Here is a 25,410-nt window from a genome sequence, read left to right on the forward strand (position 1 = left end):
ACAGTTGGTGGCAAAGCAGAAAGGAGGCCGACCTCGTTGGAGGCAGAGGGCGTGCCTTCAGGGCCCTGGGTCTGCAGGTTACTTATACCTCTAAGCCTCAGTCTTCCTCATGTGTAAAGGCAAGCTAGAAAGAGTTTCTCTGCAGAAGTTTCCTGAAGGGAATAAACGAGCAACCCAAGAAGAGTGTTTGTCACAGACAATAGGTGCTCGATCAATTGTTGTTGCTGTTATTATTATCCTACTAAGCACCGGCACTGAGCTAGCCTCCATTTGTGCCCTGATGAGACCCCTACCTCCCTTCAGGACATCCTGTTCCTATCCAGTTGTCCTTCATTTGGGTGTCAGCCAGCCTTCGTCTGAATTTCTTTAGCACAGTGAATTTCTTCTCCATGGAACTGATGCTCGAACATTCCTCTTCCTTGCTCCCCTGGAGGACCTCAGTGCCCTGGCTCTTTCCCTGCCTTATTTACTTATTTTCGATGCACAAACTGTCATGTGTCCTGATTTCTCATACCCCAAGCTCTGAGATCATGGAGGCCCCATCTGCTTGGGCACTGACTTGGCAGGCCCTGAATCCTCCAGCTACAAAACCTTCTGTGCTTAGAACTCCCTGGCTTCAGCTCATTAAATACAGGCAGGCAGGAAGCAGCAAGTCTCACTTGGACTGTGTCAACCATGAAGGGCTCCACTCAGCAGACCCCCCGGCCAGCACTGTCTCTCCTTCAGCCATGCTTCCTGGACTCTCCCTTCTCCTTGGGTCATCTCTCCAGCCAGAGGCCCTCAACACCAGGAGATCAGCGACTTGCTTCATCTCACCTGACCTGATCCTTATCCCCCTTCCCCTGGGTCCTGTCCTGTTTCTCTCTCTCTCTTTCTTTGTGTGTGTGTGTGTGTATATGTGTGTATACACATATATATATTTTATTTGTTTTTTGGAGACAGAGTCTCACTCTGTCACCCAGGTTGGAGTGCAGTGGCATGATCTCGGCTTACTGCAATCTCTACCTCCTGGGTTCAAGAGATTCTCCTGCCTCAGCCTCCTGAGTAGCTGAGATTACACGTGCACCACCAAGCCCAACTAATCTTTGTATTTTTAGTAGAGATGGGGTTTCACCATGTTGGCCAGGCTGGTCTTGAACTCCTGACCTCAAGTGATCCACCTGCTTCAGCCTCCCAGAGTGCTGGGATTACAGACGTGAGCTACCACCCCTGGCCTCTTCATATATATATATATATATATATATGTGTGTGTGCGTGTGTGTGTGTGTGTATATATATATATGTGTGTGTGTGTGTATATATATATATAGTGACAAAGCACACATAATATAAAATTTACCATTTTCATCATTTTTAAATGAACAGTTCAGTGGCACTAAGCACATTCACATTGTTGTGCAACCATCACCACCATCCAACTCCAGTGCTTTTTACATTGCCCTCTACTGAAATTCTATCTGCTTTAAACACTAACTCCCCATTCCCTGCCATGCCTTCCAGCTGCTGGCAACCACCATTCTACTTTGTGTCTTTGTGAATTCGACTGCTGTAGATATCTCATATTAGTGCAATTATACAATATTTGTCTCTTTGTGACTGGCTAATTTCACTTAGCATAATGTCTTCAAGGTTCATCCCTGTGGTAGCATGTGTCAGAATGTTCTTCCTTTTTAAGGCTGAATAATATGGTGCAGATAGACCACATTTTGTTTGTCCAGTCATCTGTTGGTGGACACTTGGGTTGCGTCCACCTTCCTGTCCACATTTTTTGCATTCCACACTGGCCAGGGAGCTCTCTTCCTTTAAACTCCCCTAAACACCTCCTTGAGTCCGTGCCACAGCATTTGAACACTCACTTATGTGCCTTCTTTTGGCATTTGGGGCTAAGAAATTGGTGTATTATACATTTGCAAATACCGTGCTTCTTTTTCTACCTGATCTTCTCTTTTTGTTTGTTTTTTTTGAGATGGAGTCTCACTCTGCCGCCCAGGCTGGAGTGCAGTGGTACGATCTCGGCTCACTGCAACCTCCGCCTCCGGGGTTCAAGCGATTCTTCTGCCTCAGCTGGGACTACAGGTGCCTGTCAGCATGCCGAGCTAATTTTTTGTATTTTTAGTAGAGACAAGGTGTCACCGTGTTAGCCAGGATGGGCTCCATCTCTTGACCTCGTGATCCGCCCACCTTGGCCTCCCAAAGTGCTGGGGTTAAAGGCGTGAGCCATCATGCTCGGCCACCCAATCTCTTCTATTCAAACTTTTGCTGCAGGAGGAAGCCTCTATTAATAACATTTACCCAGGCACAGTCTAGACCCTTTCATACATATAATCTCATTTTTTAAAATATATTTTTTGGAGAAAATTTGTGTTTTTTCAAACAACAAAGGTAAAATGCTCATTGTATACAATTTAGAAAGTACAGAAAAGAGAAAACTATCATTCATAGTCCCACTGCTCACAACCACTGCTCACATTTTGGAATCATTTCTCCCTTGTCTTTTAAGAATAAAACAAAGATAATGTATTGAACTGAGCACTTACTTTGGTGCCAGGTGGGTATTACTGCCCCATCGTAAAGATGAGGATGGTGAAGCTCTGAGAAAGCAGCTTGTCCAAACATGTCTATGAACCCACAATTGGAAAGAGACAGAATTGAACCTTCAACTCTTATTCTGCCTCCTTGGCCTGCGATAAGAAAGGGCCTAGGTGTAGCTTGAGAGTAGCCATGACATCTGGATCCTCCCTGGAACCACAGGCACAGCAGGCACAGGCTCATAAACCCACAACTCTGGCTGAACGGCCACTGGAGCCACCGTATCTTGGGCTTTCCCCAGCTGCAGACAGGGCTTTGTGGTAGGGCTGGAGTGTCTCTTCTGTCCGCTCCTTCCCCTTGATTAGGAATCAGCTCTCTTCCCATTCTCAGTGTGCACATGGGAAGAGGAGAAAGGCAGGGATTACGGATATGTGGGGGGGCACCCTATTCCCTTGTATCACCTATAATGAGCTCGGCCAGCCCCTCATGGGTTCATTAACTGAGGCCACCAGACGGAACGGGAGCCCCAGCTGGCAACCGGGCCATGCAGGCTGCCTGACACACTATGAAAGTCTAATTAGGGTGCCGGCCCAGGCCAGTGCAGCTGGAGGGGGCCCTCTGCACGATGCTAATGTGATGGCAGAGCCATCTTCGCTTCTGGAAGTGGAGAGTCTCTAGGTGCAGGCTGGACTCACCCTTTGACCTCAGGGCACTGACTGGCCTCAGGCTGCCTATTCCTTGGAGCCCAGCACACAGGGCCTGTGCTGCTCTCTGTTCCCTTCATCTGGGCTGTTCCGAGAAGCCTTGTCTCGCCGTGGCAAAGATTTTTGGTTTAATAATGTCCGTCTACCTGCCAAGTAGCCCCTCAGTGCTTTGAGTGCAGAGCCCAGGACTTGTCATTTTATTCCCACTGTGGTGGGTCTGGTGCTTGGCAGAGCTGGGGGATGTGTGCATGGGTGGCAGGGAGGAAGGTGGGAAGAAGACAGAAAGGAAGGAAGGAAGAGGATTGGTCTGGTCTATCCAGTCCACTTTGGCTGAGAGATTTGCCTCAGAGATGGAACTGATTTGCTCAAGATTTTACAGCAAATTAGGAGCAGAACTGGGATAGGAACTCAGGTCCTTCGGCTCCGAGTCTATTGCTCCTCCTTGTGCTCCATGGGCCGTGTCTCCCTAAGGCCCCAGCCATTCCCTCCCTACCTGGGCAGTTGAAGAATGTGCTGCTGCCCAGGAACACACACTGTGCTGTGTTCAGGGCTAGACTCACCTGGGCTGAGTTCCATGTGGCACGTGATCCAAAGAAAGGCCCACATGATGGCTCTGAAGGTTTCCCTGGGACAGGTTAACATTTAGAGAAAAATATTATCATATTTCTTTTCTACAACACATATTCCAATTCTAACAAACCTCTTTCAAAGCACTCTGACATCCTTGCTCTCTTAAAAACCTGATAACAACCCAGGGAAGTAGAGAGGGAATCAATGGTTTTATGTCAAGCAAATTGAGCAACAGAAAAGCTGAGCCGCTTATTTTAACAAGGACGCAGAGCTGTCGAGCATGAAAACCCAGTGTTCTTGACTTCCAACTCAGGCTTCTCTCTCCAAGAAGCCATGTGGGACTTCATTTGTTTGAAATGTGTGCATTGAGGACCTCATATTTTCCTGGACTGTGCTCAGTGCTGAAGACACAAAGATAAATGAGGTGTGATTTCTGCTGCCAGATACTGAGAGACAGGAACACGGCTTGGGGAGGCCTGGTAGTTGGTATGGCTGGGGAGGCCCCAATCCCATGACTGTGCCCTTTGAGCCTTGCACCTGCGTGCCATCAGCCCGCAGCACTGAGATGTCACTTCTGCTGAAAAGCTTCCTTGATTCCCACCTGGTGCCTCCCTCTGTGTGCCCATCGTACTCTGATGTACTTATTTGCTTATTCCACCAATATTTATTGAGCACCCACCATGTGCCACACCCCGGGTTTACAGTGGTGAACAAGATAGACTTGGTTCCTGCTGTGGTGAAATATACCATGAAGAATAAAACATTAAAAAGCAGCTAAAAGAAAGACCAGCTATAATTCAATGATTGCTATGATGGAAATAAATACACTATGGAGTATTCTGGTTCTCTCTCTTGTATAACTGCAATGCCCCCAAAATTAGTGTACCTTGTGATTTAATGGATCAAAGATTTGGACAGGGCTCAGCTGGGTGATTTTTCTGCTGTATGTGGCATTGATGGCTTAGTGATATTCAGCTAGCAGAGGACCTGGTCTGGATGGTCCCAGAGAGCTTTACCTGCATGCCTGGTTCCTCCATGGGGACGGTTAGTAGGCTGGGCCCTGCTGGGCTGCCTCCCTCTCCATGTAGTGTCAGGGCCTCCTGCTTCAGCCAGGCATCAGACTTCTGACATAGTAGCTCGGGGCTTCCAGAGAGCAGGACGGCAGCTGCAGTCCTCTTAACCGCTAGGCCTGGAGCTGGCATAGCGTCACCCCCCACCCAGATGCTATTTGCCAAAGCTGTCTCAGCCCTAGCTCAGCTTCAGGAAAGGGGAAATAAAGCCCTCCTCTCATTAGAGGAGTGTCAAAGGGTTGGCAGCCCACACCAAGCTAGGATGATGATCAGGAAGGCATCTGGAGGAAGCGTGGTTTAAGCTGAGGCCTGAGAGATGAGAAGGAGCAGCGTGGGGCAGTGGAGGGGGACGGAGGCCAAGTGGCTGGAACTGGTGAGTGTGGGAGTGGGAAGAAGGGAATTGCATGATGTGATTTATATGTTTAAAAGACCACCAGGGTTGGAGGGTGGAGCCGAGGAACCCATTCATGGGCGTGTGGGTGTAGCTCTCCAGGCAGGGGCAGTGATGGCCTGGGTGGGAACAGAGCAGATGATAGAAGTCAACAGATGCCAGAAAACCTCTCAGAGAGGAATGGAGGAAAAGAGAGGAAACAAGGATGTCTCCTGTTTCTGCCTTGAGATAGGAAGGACTTGGGGAGAAGGGTGAGGCAAGAGCTACAGCCCTGTATTGTCATCGTCTGTTTACTTGTCTGTCCTCCTTTGGACAACCACTGGGCTGCAAGCTCCGAGATGGCAAAGAGGGTGACTCTTGACCCGAGGTCCCTAGCACCTCTCACAGGGCTGGCACCTGGTTGTTACTGAATGTCATTGACTAATGAACTAATGAATGAAAGTCAAGTGGTAATTAGATTTGTGTAGGGAGGACAGGGAAAGGGGGCATGTTTGTCTTCTGGCTGCCTTAGGAGCTCAGTGAGGCCATCTGGGTGAAGTGTCACTCACTCATGTGCCTGGCATGGGTCCTATATTGCTGAACGGAGAGTGTGGACTGTGCCATGGTCTCCCTGTTTCCCCAAACCAGCAGCATTGGCATCTTGACATCACATGGAGACCTGCTAGAAATGCAAGATCTGGGGTCTTTCCCGAGACCTGCTGGATCAGAACTTCTGGGGATGGGGCCTGGCAATCTGCATTTAACAGGCTCCCCCCTGCCCCCCCACAGGGGAGTCTGATGGCAATTCACTTTGAGGAGGCAGTCTGATGCTTTTCTGGGTAATGAATGGTTTTCAACTCACTTTCGGGCTGTGCTGGCCTTCCCTCCTCTTCACTAGCATCAAATTCATAATCCACTGCCCTTTCCAAGCTAGGCCTAACCTGAGCTTGGCTTTTCCTTCTGAAGGCCTGGAACTGAGCCCTTCCTGAGTGGGACTGTGCTGTAGCGGGCAGCACATATGGGGTCCCCAAACCTGCCTCTCAGGGTAGGTGGATGGTCTTGTCCAAATGAATTTGGTGGCTCCACGAACACAGATGTTTCCTGGGAATGAGACTTTTTCTTCCTCCAGGAAAATGTTCTCTAAAACATCAATACTTTGAGATGTTTGAATGGGAGAGAGAGAAAGAGAGAGAGAGGAAGAGGAGGAAGAGAAGGAGGATAAGAAAGACTGACTTTTGTAATAATTAAGCCTGTTGACTTCTTTCTGAAAGCTGTTTGACCACAGAATTCCCTCTATTTATTTATTTATTTATTTATTTATTTATTTATTTATTTACATATTTACTTATTTTTGAGACAGAGTCTCGCCATGTCGCCCAAGCTGGAATGTAGTGGCGTGATCACAGCTCACTGCAGCCTCAAACTTGTGGGCTCAAGTGATCCTCCTGCCTCAGCCTCCCAAGTAACTGGGACTACAGGTGCATGCCACCACATCTGAAATTTGAAAAAAAAAAATTAATTTTTTTTTTGTAGAGGCAGGGGTCTTGCTATGTTGTCCAGGCTGGACTTAAACTTCTGGACTCAAGCAATCCTCTTGCCTTAGCCGCCCAAAACCCTGAGATTATAGGCAGAACCACCCACCGCACCTGTCTCTCCCCATAATATTTATCAATATTTCACAAATTAGCACTTCTTGAGACCTAATTTGAAAATCTCTGTTCTAGACAAACGCTGGGGTTACCCTCTGTAGTAGCGACACTCCATGCAAGTAATGCCTTGTATTTGGGGTGACAGAGTCCCCTTCTATTCTAGCTTTCTCAGTTTTTGATACCCCTCACCTTCCAGGGGCTGTACCTGATGAAAATGCTGCATGCAGAGGGTTAAGTGCTGGTTGCTGCTAGTTTAACTGCTGTGAAAAAAAAGCAGCAGGGAGTTCTATTTAAATATGATTTAAACATTTGGGAAAAGCTAGAATTCGGGAAGTGCTGGGTGGCACTTGGCTAGTTAGGGAATAATATTCTATGCAGATATCCTGTGCAAAGGAGGTTTGGAGCATCTTTCAGCTTCACAGAGCAGTTGGGAGAGAGGATTCCTGTGAACAACTAACTTCATTTCCAAGAAAACACTTCTTAGTGGGGATAAAGCATCACAGGATTTTTTTCACAGATGTAGCATTTCTCTAAAGAGATGCTATAATTTAGACTTAGCCTTCCAGGCTATTCCTAAACAGAGAATCACTTTTGTTGCATATAGATTGAGCATATGAATGTGAAAAGGATTCAGAATTAAAATATTTGCTTAGAATGAGGTGGAGATGGAGAAAGCCCTCCAGTAGCACTTGTGTCTCCATTCACAGCTATTACTATTAATGCAACTGGTATCAAGCTAGTAATGGCTTTCCAGGGTCATACTTTCCAGACCTGCTGTTCTCTCAGCACCGTCTTTCCTGATTGTTTGGTGCCTGTGCTGTGCAGGTCGTTTAATCTTCCAAGCACCCCGCACATCCACATCACTGTGGACCAAGTGCTGTACTGGATGTCTGATAGGCATCATCTCATTACACCTTCATGGGAAATGTGGTCTGCGAGGAAGGGGCTATCTTTATCTTTCCAGGTGAAGATGCTGAGTTTTCCAGAAATTAAGTAATTTGCCTAGAGGGACATAGCCAGCACAGGTAAGTGGCAGAGCTAGGATTCCAATCTTTGTTTACCTGACTCCAAAATGCAAAACTGCATTTAGCTGCTGACTTTGTTCCTTCACCTTTCTGGGCTGGCTTTGAGCTTCCTGAGAATCACCCATCCATGTTGATTACATCCTCCTTGGATGAGCATCAGGGGTTTGCTATTATCCTCCTGGTCAACTCCTACACAGAGGCCAGCTCAGGGTTTGCCTCCTTGGTGAAGCCCCTGCTGTTGGTTGATCCCAAGTCTACAATCAGCTGCTCCTCTCACCTCCCATGTGAGTAGTGTGGGGCTTGCATCAGATTATCAAGGAGTGATCCAGTTCCTATATCTGGTTCTCTCACTTCAGTCTGCCAGCTGCCTGAAGGCAAGGGACCATTTCTAGCCTCCCTCTTTCTGATATATAATTGATGCTTTATCAAAGTTTTTTCAATGAATGGCCAAATTAACCAAGACACTACCAAATGCTTTCTTTAAATATATTTAACAAATAGACTTATTTTGTGTGGCTACAGAAGGAGAGAAGTGATGTCCAAGGATAGCATTTTCAGAGAAGCAAACTTCAACTCAACATTAAGGACGTTCCAGTAGCCACAGCCGTCCACCAGTGAAAGGGCTGCCTGGGGAGGTGGTGAGTCCCCAGTGCACAGAGGTATACACACAAAGGCCAGGTATTTTAAGGGCATCATTTCTGTAATATGGAGATCAAAATGAAAGGGGATTCTTGATAACACAGGAACCATACATATTGAATTATCTTTTCAATTCTCTTTCAAGGTTTCTGGTAGCCTGGAGGAGAAAGACTCAGTTTGGTACTAGTGTGTTATTAATGCCCCCCAATCTCCTTTTTAACAAATAGAGAACAGACCTCAAGATTGAATATACTGTTTGGTTTTCATTGAATTTACTTTTTTGGTTACCTTCTATTTATAACAAATGATCCTTTTTTTTAAAAGCTGAAACTAGGGAAGTTCTTTGTAAATAAATTTAAGTTAAAAAAAAAAGACATCAACAGGGAGATATTAAGTGTGGTGGTATGCAGGAATGGCAAAAATCCTGAAGCCAGCATCAAATCACTCTAAGTTCCATTCCACTTCCTCCTGCAAAGTGAGCATCTTTCATCTTTACCTTCTTTATCCTCCATCATCTTTTTTTTTTCAACCAGGGGAAGGGATTTTAAGATAGGAGGCTCAGCCCGAAGAGTGGATTTTGCAATGGCTGAAGCTCCTTTATCTCCTTCCAATTTTTCCATCCGGCTCTTTCCCAGGTCCCACACCAAATTCCCTGGAATCCTCAGAGACTCTGATGAGCAACTACCAAAGAATTAACTAGGATGTGATTTCTTTATGCATGCATATGCTTTGATATACATATATACAGTTCTATCTATAGATAGAATTTACATATATAAATTTCTATATACATTTAATTTTTATACTAAAAATGAAAAATAGATATATAAAATTATATATCTTTATATATTTCACTTTAGTGAAAATTAGATTTTCACTAAAAGTAATATGTACGGGTTTAGTTTTGACGCTATTCTATTAGGCAAATAGGATAATAATAACCTTCGAAGATTATATAGGACCTTACACTTTGCAAATTCCTTACCCAGACCTTAGCTGCTTAAATCCTCCCAAGAACCCTGGTGAGAGTTGAAGGAGTCAAGAAAGGTGTTGTCATCCCCAACTGATAGGCAAGGGACCCGAAGGCAAGGCAGGGTGAGCCCTAACTTCAGACCCACAGCTGACGGGTGAAAGAACTCACCAGGTTTTGCATTTTGGAGTCAGGTAAACCCAGATTGGAATGCTAGCTCTGCCCCTTACCTGTGCTAGCCGTGTCCTTCTGGGAAAATGACTTAATTTCTCAAAAACTCAGTGTCTTCACCTAGAAAGATAAAAATAGCCCCTTCATTGCAGACCACATTTCCCATGAAGTTGCAATGAGATGATGCTTATCAGACATCCAGTACAGCACTTGGTTCACGGTCATGTGGATGTGTGGGGCTTAGAAGATTAAATGACCTGCACAGCACAGGCACCAAACAATCAGGAAGCCATGGATCAGGGTCTTTTCCTCTGCCTAGTGCTGCACATGCCACATGGTGCACCCATTCTGCAGGCAGATAAACCAAGGCAAAGGGGCTTGCAAGGAAAGAGATGAGGTTGACCAGGCGTTGCCTAGCGAGGCAGAAATTTTTGCTCTGGTACCAAGAATCCATCCGGAAAGTCAAAGGAGAGCTCAGAGATGCTGCTGGACACTAGACACCAACGTGTACCCTCATGCTGCAGTGTGAGGAATGGGATCCCAGAGGAAGCAGTGAGCCCGTGAATCATTCTGCCTTGCGTTGGAGGGGGAGTCACAGGGACATTTCACTGGGCCTTGAAGTTCACATAAGAGTCTGCAGAAGGAGAAAGTAGTAATGGATGAGGAAAACCAATATTTTTAGAACACTTATCATAGGCTGTTTGTCCATGTACATCAGTCCTTAGATCTTCCCAACAACTTAGTGAGGTGCTAGTGGTAATAATGGTAATGACAATAAAAATTACTATTATATGCAGGGTTTGACACTAAGAGAATTGCATGTGTTGTGCCATTTAGTCCTCCAAGCACCACTATGAGGTAGTTGTCACGTCATTTCACAGATAGGAAAGAGAAGATTTAACTATAATAACTTTCCAAGTTCACTTTGTTGCTGAGGGACAGAATTGGCATTTGAACCCCAGCCTCTTGACTCGATAGCACCCCAACTGATAAGCAGAGCTTGCTTTGGCCAGGGGACTTAATGGATGGAATTGGTACCCTTCAGGATGTCTCTGTCTCAGGGCTGCCAAATAGTGCCAGAGCCAGGCCCTGGACTGCGCTCTCTGGCTCCCAGCATGGCAGCCTCACACTCCTTGGGGAACTCCTGGTGGATGGGAGATAATAAAGTAAATATTTATAAAGTAATTTATAAAGAAAAGGGTTACTTAATGGACTCACAATTTTGCATGGCTGGGGAGGCCTCAGGAAACTTACAATCATGATGGAAGGCACCTCTTCACAGGGCAGCAGGGGAGAGAAAGAGTGCCCAGTGAAGAGGGAACCCCCTTATAAAATCATCAGATCTTGTGAGAACTCATTCACTATCACAAGAACAGCATGGGGGAAACCGCCCCCATGATTCAATTATCTCCACCTGGTCCCACCAATGACACATGGAGATTATAATACAATTCAAGATGAGATTTGGGTGGGGACACAGCCAAACCATATCAGGGTGGAATTGTGTCCCCTCAAAATTCCTATGCTGGCGTCCTAAACTCCAGTACCTCAAAATGTGACTTTATTTGGAAACAGGGTCTTTATAGAGGTATTCAGGTAAGAATGAGGTCATTGGGAAGGCCCCTAATCCAGCATGACTGGTGTGTGTCTTTACAAAAAAAGGAACTTTGGGCACAGAGACCAACACACAGGGAGAATGCCTTGGAAAGGTGAAGGCAGAGATTGGGGTGCTGTGTCTACACCAAGGACACCAAAGATCTCCAGCAACCCACCAGGAGCCAGGAGAGAGGTCTGGGACAAATCCTGCCTCACAGCCCTTGCAAGGAACCAACCCTGCCGACACCTTGATCTCAGGCTTCCAGCCTCCAGGACTGTGAGAAAACACATACCTGTTGTCTGAGCCACTCAATGTTTGGTCCTGTGTGACAGCACCTAGAAATCTAGTACACAGCCCCGTCGTTCTAGACGCAGCAGTATGCACATCTTGTCGTTCAGGACCCTGGCTGTGCTACATGTTCAGTCTTGTCTGACCCTCATCCAGTCCCTCTCTGCCCTCTGGCCACACTCACCTTCTGTCAGTTCTAGATGATGCCCGTGCCCATGAGACCTTCACACTTATTTCTGGGAATGCTCTTCCTTATCGCTGTGCTGTGTTAAAACCTACCCATCCTTCTAGTCTGAGCTCAGGGGGCACTTTTCACCTACTCAACAAATATTTTCTGAGAGTGCCTGTGTGCTCAGGCTGGCCTGGGCACCAGAGAAGCACTGATGAGTAGGACGGACATAAGCTGGAGAGGGGACAAAGACCACAAGTAAGAAGGAAAAGAACATGACAAGCATCTGGTGTGGAGTGCTGTAATGACAATGACATAGGGTGACGTAGGGTGTGTGGGTGGCCAGGGAGGGCATCCAGGAGGAGAAATAGCTCAGCTCAGGTCTCAGTGATGAGAAGGACCCCAGGGTCCCCTGCTGCTCCCTTCCCTCTGCCTTCCCCAGGGGAGGGCAGCCCGTGTTAAAGACTCTCCAGGCTCCATGCATTTCTCCTTCAGAGCCCTTCTTCCTGCTGCCATTTTCTGTTGATTTTTGTGATTATCTGATTGTTATCTGAGACCCCCCCCCCCCACTAGACTGTAAGGTCCACGAAGTAGGAAGTGTGGCTCATTTTGCATACCATTGTATTGTGTGTTCATACACAATAGTGTGTGAACAGGCACACACTATTGGCTGAATTAATGATTCATGCTACAAGCAAGTGCAATGAATCCCGAATCCTGCTTGGGGCAGCTTAGGTAGCAGGAGATTACATGCACCTTTCTGACCATAGAACTGATTGAGGTAGCATTTCTGGGAGGAAAGCCCAGTGTGAGGCCTGAGAAGGTCCTGGAAGGGGGCAGGAAGCCTGAGCAGCAGCTTGCCTTCCTCCCAGAGGGACCCTGGTCCCAGGGCAGCGGCTTTGGATTCATCTGGAACATGGGGCTCTGCAAGCTTGGAAATGGGTTTTGTTTGCTAAGCGGAATTTTCCGGCCCTCAGCCGAGAAGCTGGAGAAACTGGCTCACTGCTAATTTCATTTTCCCAACTCACTAGCTTGGCAAGGCCTGGCTCCCCTAGCTGCAGTCTCCTGGAACCTCATATCCAGATCCCCTAGCCAAAGAAAGAAAGCTGTGACTCACCAGAAATGTTCATTGCTATTTTCTGGCCATAAAAAAAGAAAATATATACATACATATGCAAAAGTTCTAACGTGATGTCTTAGTTCAGCAGCTTCTGCCTGCTGGGTCGACACTTGCATAAAAGATCGGAGAAGCAGAAGGGTCGCTCTGAGTGCCTTGGCCGAGAGCACTGGCCCTCATTCGTTCTGACGTCTTCCAAAAATGAGGCTGCAGAAGACAAAAGTGGCTGCTGGCACAGAGAGCTGGATCTCAGGTCAAAGGGGTTCCGCTTTCAAAAGGGGCAAACAACCCCGGGAACAGAGAAGGCAGAGGCTCAAGTTTTCTTCAGCCTTGTGTCTGGCTCTGCCGTCCGCGGCCTTCGTGCTTCCTCCCTCCTGCAGTCCCAGTATGAGCCAGATGGGGACAGGATGGAGTGCATGAGACCCTGCAGGCCCCTCCAGCCTCACTCTGCACCCTCTTCCTCCTCTGCCTTGCCTCACACTCCACCCAGCCTGTTCTTTACTTAGTTCCTTAAATGCCCCAAGCTCTGCGCCCAAGGCGCCTTTGCCCATTCTGTTCCCTCTGCCTGGAGCCTTCTCCCGCCAGCCTACCTGCCCAGCCCCTTTCACTAGCATCCTCCAACTCTTCCTTTGGAGCCCAACTTAATGACCCCTTCCTTGGGGACACTTCAGTGACCCAAAAATCAGGCCAGCCCCCTTGTTACAGGCACTCATGGCACAGGCTCCCGTCTGTTCCAGCACATTCTGCACTTCTAACTCTACCCACATTATTGGGCTAGTGGTGGGTGTCTGTCTTTTCACCAGACTCTCTGCTCCATGAAGGCAGGAACTGTGTCTGCTGGGCTCAAGATTGTGTCCCTGGGGTCTGATCTATATGAAATATTCAACAAAAATGTATGGAATGCATGAACTGCTGAAGAATGACTGCAGAGCTCTCTTCTGGCATTTAAGCCCAGAGTGACTCCATGGTGTGAGTGGCCAGGCCACAGGGGATAGGTGGCCTGCCCAGAGTCCACAGCTAGCATGGCAGACACTGGTGAACACCCATGCCCACGTCCAGGTGGCTTTCTGTCCTCTACTGCTGTGCTGAGTCCCACCTGTGGGCCTTCTTTCTTCTTTCAGTCATGGTGAGAGCCTGCCTGGTACCACTGTGGCCAAGGCCACAGATACCAGCTTTCTACAGAGTGACTTTTGACCCTGGCCCTGGACAGTTCAGCCCAGTCTTTTAGACTACAAATGACCTGCCCCACAGGAGGGAACCAGGGCTAGGAGAAGGTGGGGGTGCAGAACCAGCAGTTCCCATGCTGGGATGGACCTAGAGAACGGGCCGCTGATCGGACGGCAGGCCTGGGACGGCATCTCAGAGAAGGCTGGGCTGCACATTGTCTCATCTTGCCCTCTTTCAGGGAAGCAGGAGGGGAGGCGCTGCTGCGGCTTGGCCCTGCCCCAGCCCTTCGGCCACAGCCTTGCCAGGCTTCCCGGGGATTGACCTCTTCTGCCATGTGGCCACAGCATTTGTAAAGCCTTCCTTGTTGTTCTGTGGTTTTAAATAGCAACCAACTCCTTGCTGCTGGCTTCCATGTTTGTCTCTCCAGCCCCAATAGCTCCATCTGGAGGCCCCACGGCCTTTTAAACTCGTCCTGTTCAACTTGAAGTCATCGTCCTCCCTCCCCGCCCCACCCTTGCCCTGCTCCTCTTCATCTCCACAGAGGCTCCTTCTGCTCCTCCAGGTGCCCAAACTGGGCAGTCATCCCCAGAAACTGGGGAGTCATCCTGGACATCTTTTGCTCTCTCCCAACTTCCAGCTCCAACTCCATCCCGTCAATCTCCCTGTCCAGTCAATTTCCTACCTAAGCCTTTCTTGAATCCCTCAGTTTCTCTCCCGGCCCCCAGCTCTGCACAGCAGCCAGAGTGAAAGTTTGAAAGTGCAGTTTTACCCTTTCACTCCCCTCCTCTAAACACTTCAAGGGCTGCCTGCTGACCTCAGGACGGAGCTCGAACTCTAATGAGAGTTACAGGCCCTTTGCCAAGTGGCCCCTGCCTCAGTCTCCATGTTCACCTGCTGTCCTCACTCTCCTACCCCAGAATACCATGCTTGGGCCCCCTGCCTACCTGCTTCTCCCTCTCCTGCTCCTCCCTGGGCCTTTGCTCATCGCGTTTCTCCCCTTTGAAGGCTCCTCCCTGTGAAACTCCAGTCCAATCTTGAGTTCTGTCTAGAAAGTGTTTCCTCCAGGAAGCCATGCATGCCCACCTCACCACCAGATCTGGGAAGGAGGCTCCCCTCTGTTCCGTAGCCTCCTTCCCATGACAGCATTGATGAGGCTGCCTCACCACTTTCTGTTCCTTGTGAATCTCCTTACTCAAGTGGAAGACTTGTGGGGCAGGATCTTGCAGCCTTGGTTGCTACTGCACTCGCAGCACCTAGTCCTGCCGAGCACAGACACACAAATGCAAGGAGTGAACGAGGGCTGGAAGGAATCTTCGCAGCAGCTGCTCACTTCAACTTGAGTCTTCAGCTGCTTTGGGTAACATCCTCCTCCTTGCCTTGGCTCATTGTGCCTCCTGCAATTCTGTCTTACACCACACTGCCTCCTGGCTTGCAGCTTCTGATAAGGACAGTGCTGTCCTCTCTGCCCTTCCTCTCATCTCATCTTTCTGGCTAGATGACCTAGTTAATGGTCCCCAAACTGTCCCAGCAGTTCCCCATCAGTTCCAGATCACTTGTCTTTTTCCTTCCCTCTGAAACTCACCTTCTGGCTGTGGCTTCCATAATTTTGCACATTTAATTCCCTGGTGCTGTTCACTTCTTGCCTCCCAGGTTCAGCTAAGCCCCTGAAGTAATTTAGGTAACAGCTCAATTATCCCATCTCTCTTTTAATCTTTCCATTTCCATCACCACCTAGGAAGCAGTGAAAATGAGACAAGCAATGCATTTTCTGTCCAAACCTACTGCTCCCCTTGCAGTTCTTATCTCAGTTCATGTCATCAGCATCTACCCAGTTGCCTGAGATCTGAGCCTCGGAATCACCTTCTGCTCCTTCCTCCTCTCTCTGCTCTTTCCAGGAAGTTTCCAAGAGGATCTGCTCTCCTGTTGAGAAGTCTCTCAAGTCCATCCTTCTCTGGCCACAAGCCACACCCGGGCCTCACCATCTCTCTTTTGAACCAAGATTACCTCCTGCCTGGTCCTCTTACCAAAAGCCCCATATCCCCGCTCAACCATCAACCCACCTACCCATCCATCCCTTCATCCTTCAATCTGCCTTCCATGATCATGCCAAAACACATGTTGGTTATATCCTACCTCTGCTGAAATAACTTCCATGACTCCCCACTGCCCATAGCAGACATTCTTATTTATTTTAGAAACTGGGTCTTGCCTATTACTCAGGCTGGAGTGCAGTGGCATGATCATAGCTCACTGCAGCTTCCACCTCCCAGGCTCCAGTGATCCTCCCACCTCAGTCTCCCAAGTAACTAGGACTATGGGTGTGTGCCACTACGCCTGGCTAATTTTTAAATTTTTTGTAGAGATGGAGTCTTGCTCTGTTGCCCAGGCTGGTCTTGAACTCCTGGACTCAAGTGATCCTCCTGCCTCAGCCTCCCAAAGCCCTGGGACTCAGGCGTGAGCCACTGCACCCGGCCTAATGCAGGCATTCTTAACTCTGGCTGCACATTAGGATCTTCTAGAGAGTATAAAAATATGAGTACCACGCGCTACCCTCAGATATACTGATTTTGTCTTGGATGGGGCCTGGGTCTTGGTGTTTTTTTTTAAAACTCCCCATGTGATTCTAGCGTACAGGACAGGTTGAGAACTACGTGGTCTAAAAGATAAGGGGTCCCACCCCCTTAGTCTGGCAGTGTCCCACACAATTGGGCCTTTAATCTGTATCCCCAGCCTCATGTCCTACAGTCCTCCACTAACACATTCAGAATTCCAGCTCTTCTGAGCTACTTCACTATATTTGTACCCACTGTTCCTTGTACCCACAATTCCACCCTCTCTCTGACTTCTGACCATTTGAAAAACTCCTACCCATCCTTCAAGACCCAGCACAAATGCAACCTTTTTTCATGGGTCTCTCTTCCATAGCATCTGCTACATGGCAGGCACGTTGCTGGGTGCTGGACATGATGACACAATGGAAATGATCCCTGCTCTCAAAGAGCTCACAGTAGGGTAAGGGGGAGAGATGGAAACTCCTTAAGTAGAAGTTCTCTAACTTGAGTATGCATCCAAGTCACCTTGAGGGCTTGTTAAAACACAGATTCTGGGCCCAGCCCTAGGGCTTCTGAGTACGTGGTTTGGGGCTGCCCTGAGAACTTGTATTTTCAAGTTCCTAAGTGATGCTGTTGCTGCTGGTTCAGGGGCCACACTGAGAACCACTGCCTTAGCGTGTGGTCAGGGGAGTGTTCTCTAGGGACGTATTATCTAAGCTGAACCTCCAGTAATAGAAACAGGCTTTCATGAGAAGAGCAGGGACTGTGGTATTCCAGATAGAGGGAAAAGCGTGAAGGCTCCAGTGGGAATAGAAGGGGCCATGTTCCTGGTACCCAGAATGCACTAGAGAAGAACGATGCCTTTTGCAGCTTCTCCAGCAGAACCCATGCTCTGCGTGTGTCTCTGTTACAGACTAGAACCACCTTCCTCTCTAATTCTATTTTTCTGATGCAGCCACTCAGCAGTGAGCCCCTGCAAGGCAGAGTGTGCATCACGGCCACCTTTGGGTGCCCAGAGCCCACCCAAGACCTGACACAGTAGATGTTGAGGGATTCTTAGTTGGGGTCTAATTGTAGTGTCCTGGCTTTCTCTGTAGGCTATAAGCTAAGGAGAAATCCGTTTGTTTCACAGCAGTGTTTTAAATGCTTCATCATCCCCCCTTTTCCTTAGATAGTTCCCGTCCTTTATCTAAATCTAATTTTCTTCTCTCAAATTTCTGCTGCCTAGATAGATTTTTAGCACATTTGGTGAGAAAAAGAAAAATTCCTTGAATTCAAGGTAGCCCTCCCCCACCTACCTTCCCAAGCCCCAGGAGATAGGGAGAGATGGGTGGTGGGGGTTGGGTGGGGACAGCAGTTCAGAGGTCCTTCTGCTTGGCTTTGGGAAGGTGGATGTGGTCATAATGGGAGTCAGCAGAATTGCTGTATCAGTCCATTTTCATGCTGCTGGTAAAGACATACACAAGACTGGGAAGAAAAAGAAGTTTAATTGGACTCACAGTCCCACATGGCGGGGGAGGCCTCAGAATCATGGTAGGAGGTGAAAGGCACTTCTTATATGGTGGTGGCAAGAGAAAATGAGGAGGAAGCAAAAGCAGAAACCCCTGATAAACCCATCAGATCTCATGAAACGTATTCACTATCATGAGAATAGCATGGGAAAGACTGGCCCCCAAGACCATTCCCACAACATGTGGGAATTCTGGGAGATACAATTCAAGTTGAGATTTGGATGGGGACACAACCAAACCATATCAATTGCCTTCCTCAAAAACGCTAATAGTGGGAGGCTGTGTTTTCTGAGAGCAGAACCTTGGCCAGCTCCGGGAGGTGGTCCACACTCAGGACAGGGGTGGGAGAAGGCAGGCCTGGGGGGCCCTTGAGCTGCCACCTTAGGTGGTGGGAGGGCCTCTCCCCTCACATCCTGCCTTTCCAACATCTCTCTCCACACTGGAAAGGAGTCAGGGAGAGACTCCAGGTCAGAGGACAAGAGCTTTAGCACACGTGCCCTGCGTGGCAGGAAAAGGTTATTGGTTTGGTTTTGCTTTTGAATTGCCCTTTCTCTTCCTTCCTGGAGAACGGTGTATCCACCCTTTCCTGAGGCTCACAGAGGGGTCTTTGCAAATGCAGATGGTCCTCAACTTGACCATGGGTCGACTTCGAATTTTGAGAATTTACAGTGTTGTGAAAGTGATACACATTCAGTATAAACCATATTTTAAGTACACATAAAACCATTCTGTTTTTCACTTCCAGGATAGCAGTCAACTAATTACATGAGATATTCAACACTTTATTAGAAAATAGGCTTTGTGTGCAACGATTTTGCCCATCCGCAGGCTAATGTGTTCTGAGCACGTGTAAGGTAGGGTAGGCTAAACTATGATGTTCCGTAGTTTGAGCTTACTAAATGCATTTTCAACTTAGGATATCTTCAACTTGTGATGGGTTTATTGGGATGTAGCCCCAAAGTAAGTTGAGGAGCATCTGCAGAGCCAAGAGACAGATTTTCTCTGGTCTCATTAGCATCCTGAGCTTTGGGAAACAATAGTGTAAGAATCTGTGTTTCTCAGACTTGAGTGAGTATCCGAATCCTCTGGAGGGCTTGTTAAAGCCCAGATTGCAGGCCCACCCCCAGAGTGCATGACTCAACAGGTCTGGAGTGGGACTGGAGAGTCTGCATTTCTAACCAGTCCCCAGGTCATGCTTTTGCTGCTGGTCTGGGAGCACACTTTGAGAACCCCTGCTTTAGCATCACACGCAGCTAGAGAGTGCTAATAACCTATCAGTCACTGCAGGACAAAGAGTTTATTTGTCTTGTAGGTACTTGCATTTTCCTTAACCCTTCCTCCTGAATACAGAATCTGAACCCTCTTAGCCCCTTTCCCAACAGCTCCATGGAGGGGCAAAGGCATGTGTTTCCAAGAGCCCAAGAGACAGAAGCCAATCCCTAGGGAAGAACAAATAAGTTAAGAACCCAAGAAAATTACAGGGGTTGAGGGAGGCAGAATGGGGGAGTGGAAGTATCTACTTTTTGTTCTTTCTATTGCATAGTTCCAGAAATCATACAAGTATAATATTTAAAACACAATTGGTTTAGTATTTCTTAGCCCCAGGGGAGGTAGCTTCTTCCCAGAAGGTAGAGGTACCTGGAGCAAGCACCATATTCAGTGGGAGAGTAGAACCGCATAGGCATCAAAGACCTGAGTTCTGGCCACAGTGCTGGTCTGTGACCTTGGAGGATCCCTTCAGCTGTTGCAGCCTGTTTCCCCAGCTGTATAATGTGTAACAACAAGACTGACCTTGAAGGGGCACCATGGCAGTCAAAAGAGCTGAGGTGGGTGACAGCATAAACCACTGTTTGATTACAGTTCCAGTGTAGCCAACCTGAGCTTTCTTGGTTTCCACAGGAAGGACCAGTACCTCCTCTCGCCTGTGAACTGTTGGTATCTGGTTCTGCATCAGACCCGGCGGGAGAGCCGAGACCACGCCACCCTCAATGACATCTTCATGAACAATGTAATCGTCCGCCTCTCCCAGATCAGTGAGGATGTCATCAGACTCTTCAAAAAGGTGGGCAAGTAGGCTGCCCCACATGTCGCAGGTCTTTGCCCCAAGCTGGCCCATGGTAACACTATACCAGCCAGGGTGGGATGTGGTTTGGAGACAAGGGAACAGGAGGGGCAGGTGCATTGAAGGATGCAAGTGGTTGAGGGCTGAGCCCGTTTGAACCCTGGATGTGCGTTTTAAAGAGTGTGTGGTCTTAGCCACTTCAGCAATCACTGCCACAAAAATAAAAACCTTTGCATGGCTAGGTAAGTAGTACGTGTTCACTGTAGAAAATTTTAAAAAATGGAGATGAGCACACACACAAAAATTGAAATAACCTGAAATGGCATTGTTTGGAGATAATCACTTTGATATCCTAGGAATTTCTCTATGTGTACAAATGCAAATACATTTTCTGAGAGTGCTTAAATGTGTATATATTCTAGTGTACATATGCATTTTTTCCAAGTCAGATCATAATGCATATATGATTTTACTACCTGCTTATGTCACCTAACAAATTACATAACACTATATTACATTTTCTCACATCAATAAGTATATTTCTATAACATTTTGAATAGTTACATAGTATTTCATTATATAGATGTACCCTAATTTATTTAATCTCTTATTGTTGAGCACTTAAGTTTATTTCTGTTATTTTACTCTTATAAATAACACTGCTGTGAGCTTCTTTGTCACATTCTCTGTTGCTTTCTTAGGATCAGTTTCTGCAGTGGGAATTTTAGAGTTGAAAGTATGCTCATTTTTAAGGCTTTTGACAGTGTACCTTATTGCCTTCAGAAAGGTTTCACCCATATAAACAATCAGAAGCTGAGTGTGGAAGGAGCACTGAGGTCTCTGTATCCCATGTTCCTTGCACAGTGCCTGGCATATACAAGGTGCTGTGCAAATGTTTGTAGAACTAAACTCACTTTTGTGGATGTCAGTTTCCTTGTCTGTAAAATGGGCAAGTTATTTAGCCTCTGTGAAACTCATCCTCTTTGTCTATCCTGCAGGGTTAAGGTCAGCTACTTCCCGGGAGGGTGAGGGTTAAACAAATGGTGTGCAGGGAGAGTGGCATTATTACAAAGTGGTTTGGGATGTGGCCTCTGGGTCCAGAATTCTTAAGTTCTTGGGTTCTTAATCCTGGTTCCATCATTTATTAGCTGTGTATCATTGGGTTTGTTACTTCAATGCTCTGTGCCTCAGTTTCCTCATTTGTGAAATGGGGATAGAATGGCCGGGCGCGGTGGCTCAAGCCTGTAATCCCAGCACTTTGGGAGGCCGAGACAGGCGGATCACGAGGTCAGGAGATCGAGACCATCCTGGCTGACACGGTGAAACCCCGTCTCTACTAAAAAATACAAAAAACTAGCCGGGCGAGGTGGCGGGCGCCTGTAGTCCCAGCTACTCGGGAGGCTGAGGCAGGAGAATGGCATGAACCTGGGAGGCGGAGCTTGCAGTGAGCTGAGATCTGGCCACTGCACTCCAGCCTGGGCCACAGAGCGAGACTCTGTCTCAAAAAAAAAAAAAAAAAAAAAAAAAAAAAGAAATGGGGATAGAGATAAATACCCATGGGCAGATGGAAGGATTAACAGGCTTGTTGTTCCTGTGTACAGCATGGACAGCATCACCTGGCACTTAGTAAATGCTCATGAAAGCTGACTATTATTATGCAGATTTAAGGGACTATTATCACCAAAAGAATCTAGCTCATCTCTTCTTGCCAGGCGCCAGTTTCAGGGGTTTGGTGACCTGAGATTGCTAGAAGCACAAAGAAGGGGACGAGTTGATTGAAAATATAATCATCTCTCCATGGTCTGCGTTTGGATTGTCCACTGTGAGGATTACTTCTATAGCAAAATTGTAATCGCAGGCTAATTTTCTCCTGCCACACAATATGCTTCTGGTCTCCTTCTGGGGTTGTGTTTATGAAATGTGGGCTAACTTTCATATTTGCATAAGCAAACATAATTAGGAAGGTAAATACAGTGCAAAGAAAAAAAAAATTACACAGTGCTTTGCAAAGCCAAACTGAAGTGATCCAGACGTCTGCAAGTTTGGGGTGTTGGTTCCATTCCCAGCCCCCGCCTGCTGCTGCTGTCACATCTTTTTTCCTGGGTGGGAGTGACTCACAGAGAAAGGGTCATCCAGGCCTTTAGGAAATGAAGGGTCTTTTTCCTGAGCTGAGCCCTGGGACAAGTGAGATAAATCTTTTCAGTTCTCATTTAGGCTGACAGCAGCCTGACTTGTGATGGAGGTTAACAGGGTGGAAAATAATGAAAAAAATGTCTACAGCTGAGCTCCTGGCTGCCTTGTTACCAGGCCTGTGCCTGTGGAACAAAGGAAATAACCCAGCCCACAGGGGTTTGGAGAGAGGCGCGGACAGAGCCTGGCTGTCTGACTTTGCACAGCACGGCCCCTTTGTGTTGCATCAGTTATACCTAATTTCGGAACGGTGGCCGGCACTCTTTACATAATAATAGTTCCCACAGACCTCAAAGCAACTATGGAGGCTGCTCTCTGGTCAGACTGGGGATCCTCACTCACTCCATTTTACAGGTGAGGAAGTAAAGTGTTGGGAGGCTGCAAGGAGAACCCAGACTTGGTTGCTTTGGGCCCCTTGTCATTACCAGCAGGAGGCAGCGTGGCTGGGCTTTTGGAGTTTGTTTCAGAACCGCCTATCACTGCACCCTGGGCAAGTCTCTCTGAGTCTCAGTTTTCTCATCTGGGAAATGGAGATGGTAACAATGCCAACTTCACAGGGGGCCGCTTTAATACATAGAGGTGGGCCAAGTGTCCCCCAGGCCTGGTATCTAGTAGGTGCTTATTAAATGGTAGCTTGCCAGTGATCCCTAAGAACAGAAACCACTCCCCATGTCTGAGCTGGGGTCCTAGGGCTCTACCAAGCCACATTCTGGCAGTGAGGCTGCAGGAGATGGGAGCGGCTACTAGGCCAGGTGTCTGTGCTGTGCCTATCTTCTGGCCTGGGCAGCTGCCCCGCCTGCCAGCCTCTTACTGATGCGGGAGGTGGTTTGACTTCATAACTTACCTTTTCATGATTCTCTACTTCCCTTTTAGAAGTGGAGTCTGTTCTTATGACTAGAGGCAGCACTTCAAATTCCAGAAGCCCATGCACGTGGCCCTTGCTTTAAGTGTGAGATGTGGATCAGCCATAGTAAAATTAAACTGAATGAGATCCAGGAGGCCATCTTTAGTGATCAGGACTCTTACGGTGGCAGACAGCAGAAATGCAGCTTACCCTGCTTTAAGAGAAAAAGGGATCTTACTAGTCATAAGCCTGGCTTCAGGCATGGGGGGCTTCAGGGGAACAAAGGATGTTACTAGAATTCTGTCTCTCTGCAACTCTGCTCCTGTTTTCTCTGTTTCCCTTTTTTTTTGGCGGGGGGAGGCTAGGGGCTCTTTCATAGTCAGCCCCCCGCCATGTGATAACCAGAGGCCCCTGGCATCTCCAGGCTTACATCCTCTCTGCTTCAAGTCCCTTTTCACAGAATGGGATTTTTTGGTCTCTGATTGGTCCAGCACAGGTCACGTGAGCACACCCTGGGCTACTTCTGTGGCTGCGGTGCTGCAAGGCTCTGCCTCACCAGGCCAGGAAACATACCGGTCCCTGAAGCCAGATGCACTCTCAGTTCCACCTGACCCATGGGACTAAGAATGGGTGAGGGGTGGTTCCCCAAGAAAAGTAGGAGTGCCTTTACAAGAAGAGGGGAGAAATAAAACAGGAGATGGCCACTGGACTCTCTTTTCCAGCCCTTTTATCATCCTCTGCAGCAGCTGTACGCCTCTGCTAGATGTCTCTCAATAAAGAATGCTCCTTACCTCTCACAATAGCTCATTCCATGTGGGGACATCCGTGATCAATAGAAAATTCTCCCAAATGCCGAAATGGAATCTTGTAGTGTTTTCACTAACGGGTCCTGATCATCCCTAGAGGGCCAAACAGATCAGACCCACATCGAAACCTGTCGGTTGCTTGAAGGCAGGAATCATGACCATCCACCGGTCCTTCCTGCCTGTGGGCAGATGTCTCAGATTCCTTCCATCATCCTCCTGGAATTTGGCTTTGTGTTCTGTCCCCATATCAGTCGCTCTCCCTGAGTCATGCTTCAGGTCTCCTCTGACTGACAGAAGTTACTATTCAGAACCAGTCAGAATACTCTAGGAAGGTCTGAGCAGCTCAGGGCAGAGCAGGGCTGTCCAGACACTTTATTTCTCATAATAAGACCCGTGAAAGTGTTTGCCTCTTTAATGATTGTTTTACCACATGATTGACACAGTGAACTCTCGGTCAGCAAAAAGTCCCAGGTATTTTTCTACCAATTGTTTTTTAATCTAGCCTTTGACTTCTGCTTTTGTGTTTCTTCATATTTACCCTTCTAAAACTTCATTTTGTTAAATTCTGGTCAAATGGGATCAGTGTCCTTATTTGGGTGATTTTTCAAGCAGCAGGAGGGTAACTGCCAAGAGGTCCTAATTCCTCCTCTGTGGGAAAAGACTGTTTTGTAACTTCTCCATGTCTTCCTCCTCGGTGTCACCTTCTGTGTGTCAATTCTTTGGCCTCCTGTTTGATTCTTCTCTGTCTTCTTTGTGAGAGGTGGAAAGTGGGGCAAAGGGTTGAGAATAAATTCACAGTGAAAGTGCCCCTGGAGTTGGGTGTTGGCATATGAATAAGAGCCTGCTGAATGGGGAAAGGAGGTTGGGAGTTCAGGGTCTGGAGAAAGGCAAGAGCCAGTGCGTAGAGTTTATTGTGATGAAGGTCGAAGGAAAAAACTCAGAACAGAGGCTGAAAAATGGCAGTGCACAACTGAGTTTGGCTCTGACGTATAATCTTCTTGGCCCATACTATGTTAAGAAAGATTAAGCTGACATTTAAGCATTTAAAGATTTCTCCTAAAATCACGATTTTGTGTTTCTTTTGCAAAATCAGAAGCTCTAACTATACCAGCCCCACGTGGACTCACACTTGGCATCAGCTGGCGGTAGCTGAGTGGCCGCCAGCCCCGCAGCCTGGGCACGCTGTCTCTGCCACTCCACTGACCCTGCTACCGCATTTTACCTTACGTGGTTCCTTGATTTTGATTCTGTGGCCCTTTGTACATTTGAGTTTGTGACCCCACCTTTAAACATTACCTAACTGTGGTTCTTAAATTCCAGCGTGCATCAGGATCACCTGGAGGCTTTATTAAATGCAGACTGCTGGGCCTCAGTCCCACAGTTTCCGATTCAGTAGGTTTAAGGTGGGGC

The 25,410-nt window shown here is 47.6% G+C and overlaps 1 protein-coding gene across 8 annotated transcripts in view; it reads left to right on the forward strand.

Moving 5' to 3' along the window:
* Positions 1-25,410, forward strand: part of SRGAP3 (SLIT-ROBO Rho GTPase activating protein 3) — a 315,323-nt gene that overhangs the window by 175,873 nt on the left and 114,040 nt on the right. For all 8 annotated transcript variants that reach the window (XR_643522.4, XM_021933198.2, XM_021933193.2 and 5 more), the window contains exon 3: positions 19,998-20,160. Coding sequence is in view for 7 of the 8 variants with exons in the window: in XM_021933193.2 (XP_021788885.1) it covers positions 19,998-20,160 (163 nt within the window). In the remaining variant the exon portion in view is untranslated. The remainder of the gene's footprint in view (positions 1-19,997; positions 20,161-25,410) is intronic.

Source organism: Papio anubis, chromosome 2 (assembly GCF_008728515.1).
Source record: "Papio anubis isolate 15944 chromosome 2, Panubis1.0, whole genome shotgun sequence".
NCBI lineage: Eukaryota > Metazoa > Chordata > Mammalia > Primates > Cercopithecidae > Papio > Papio anubis.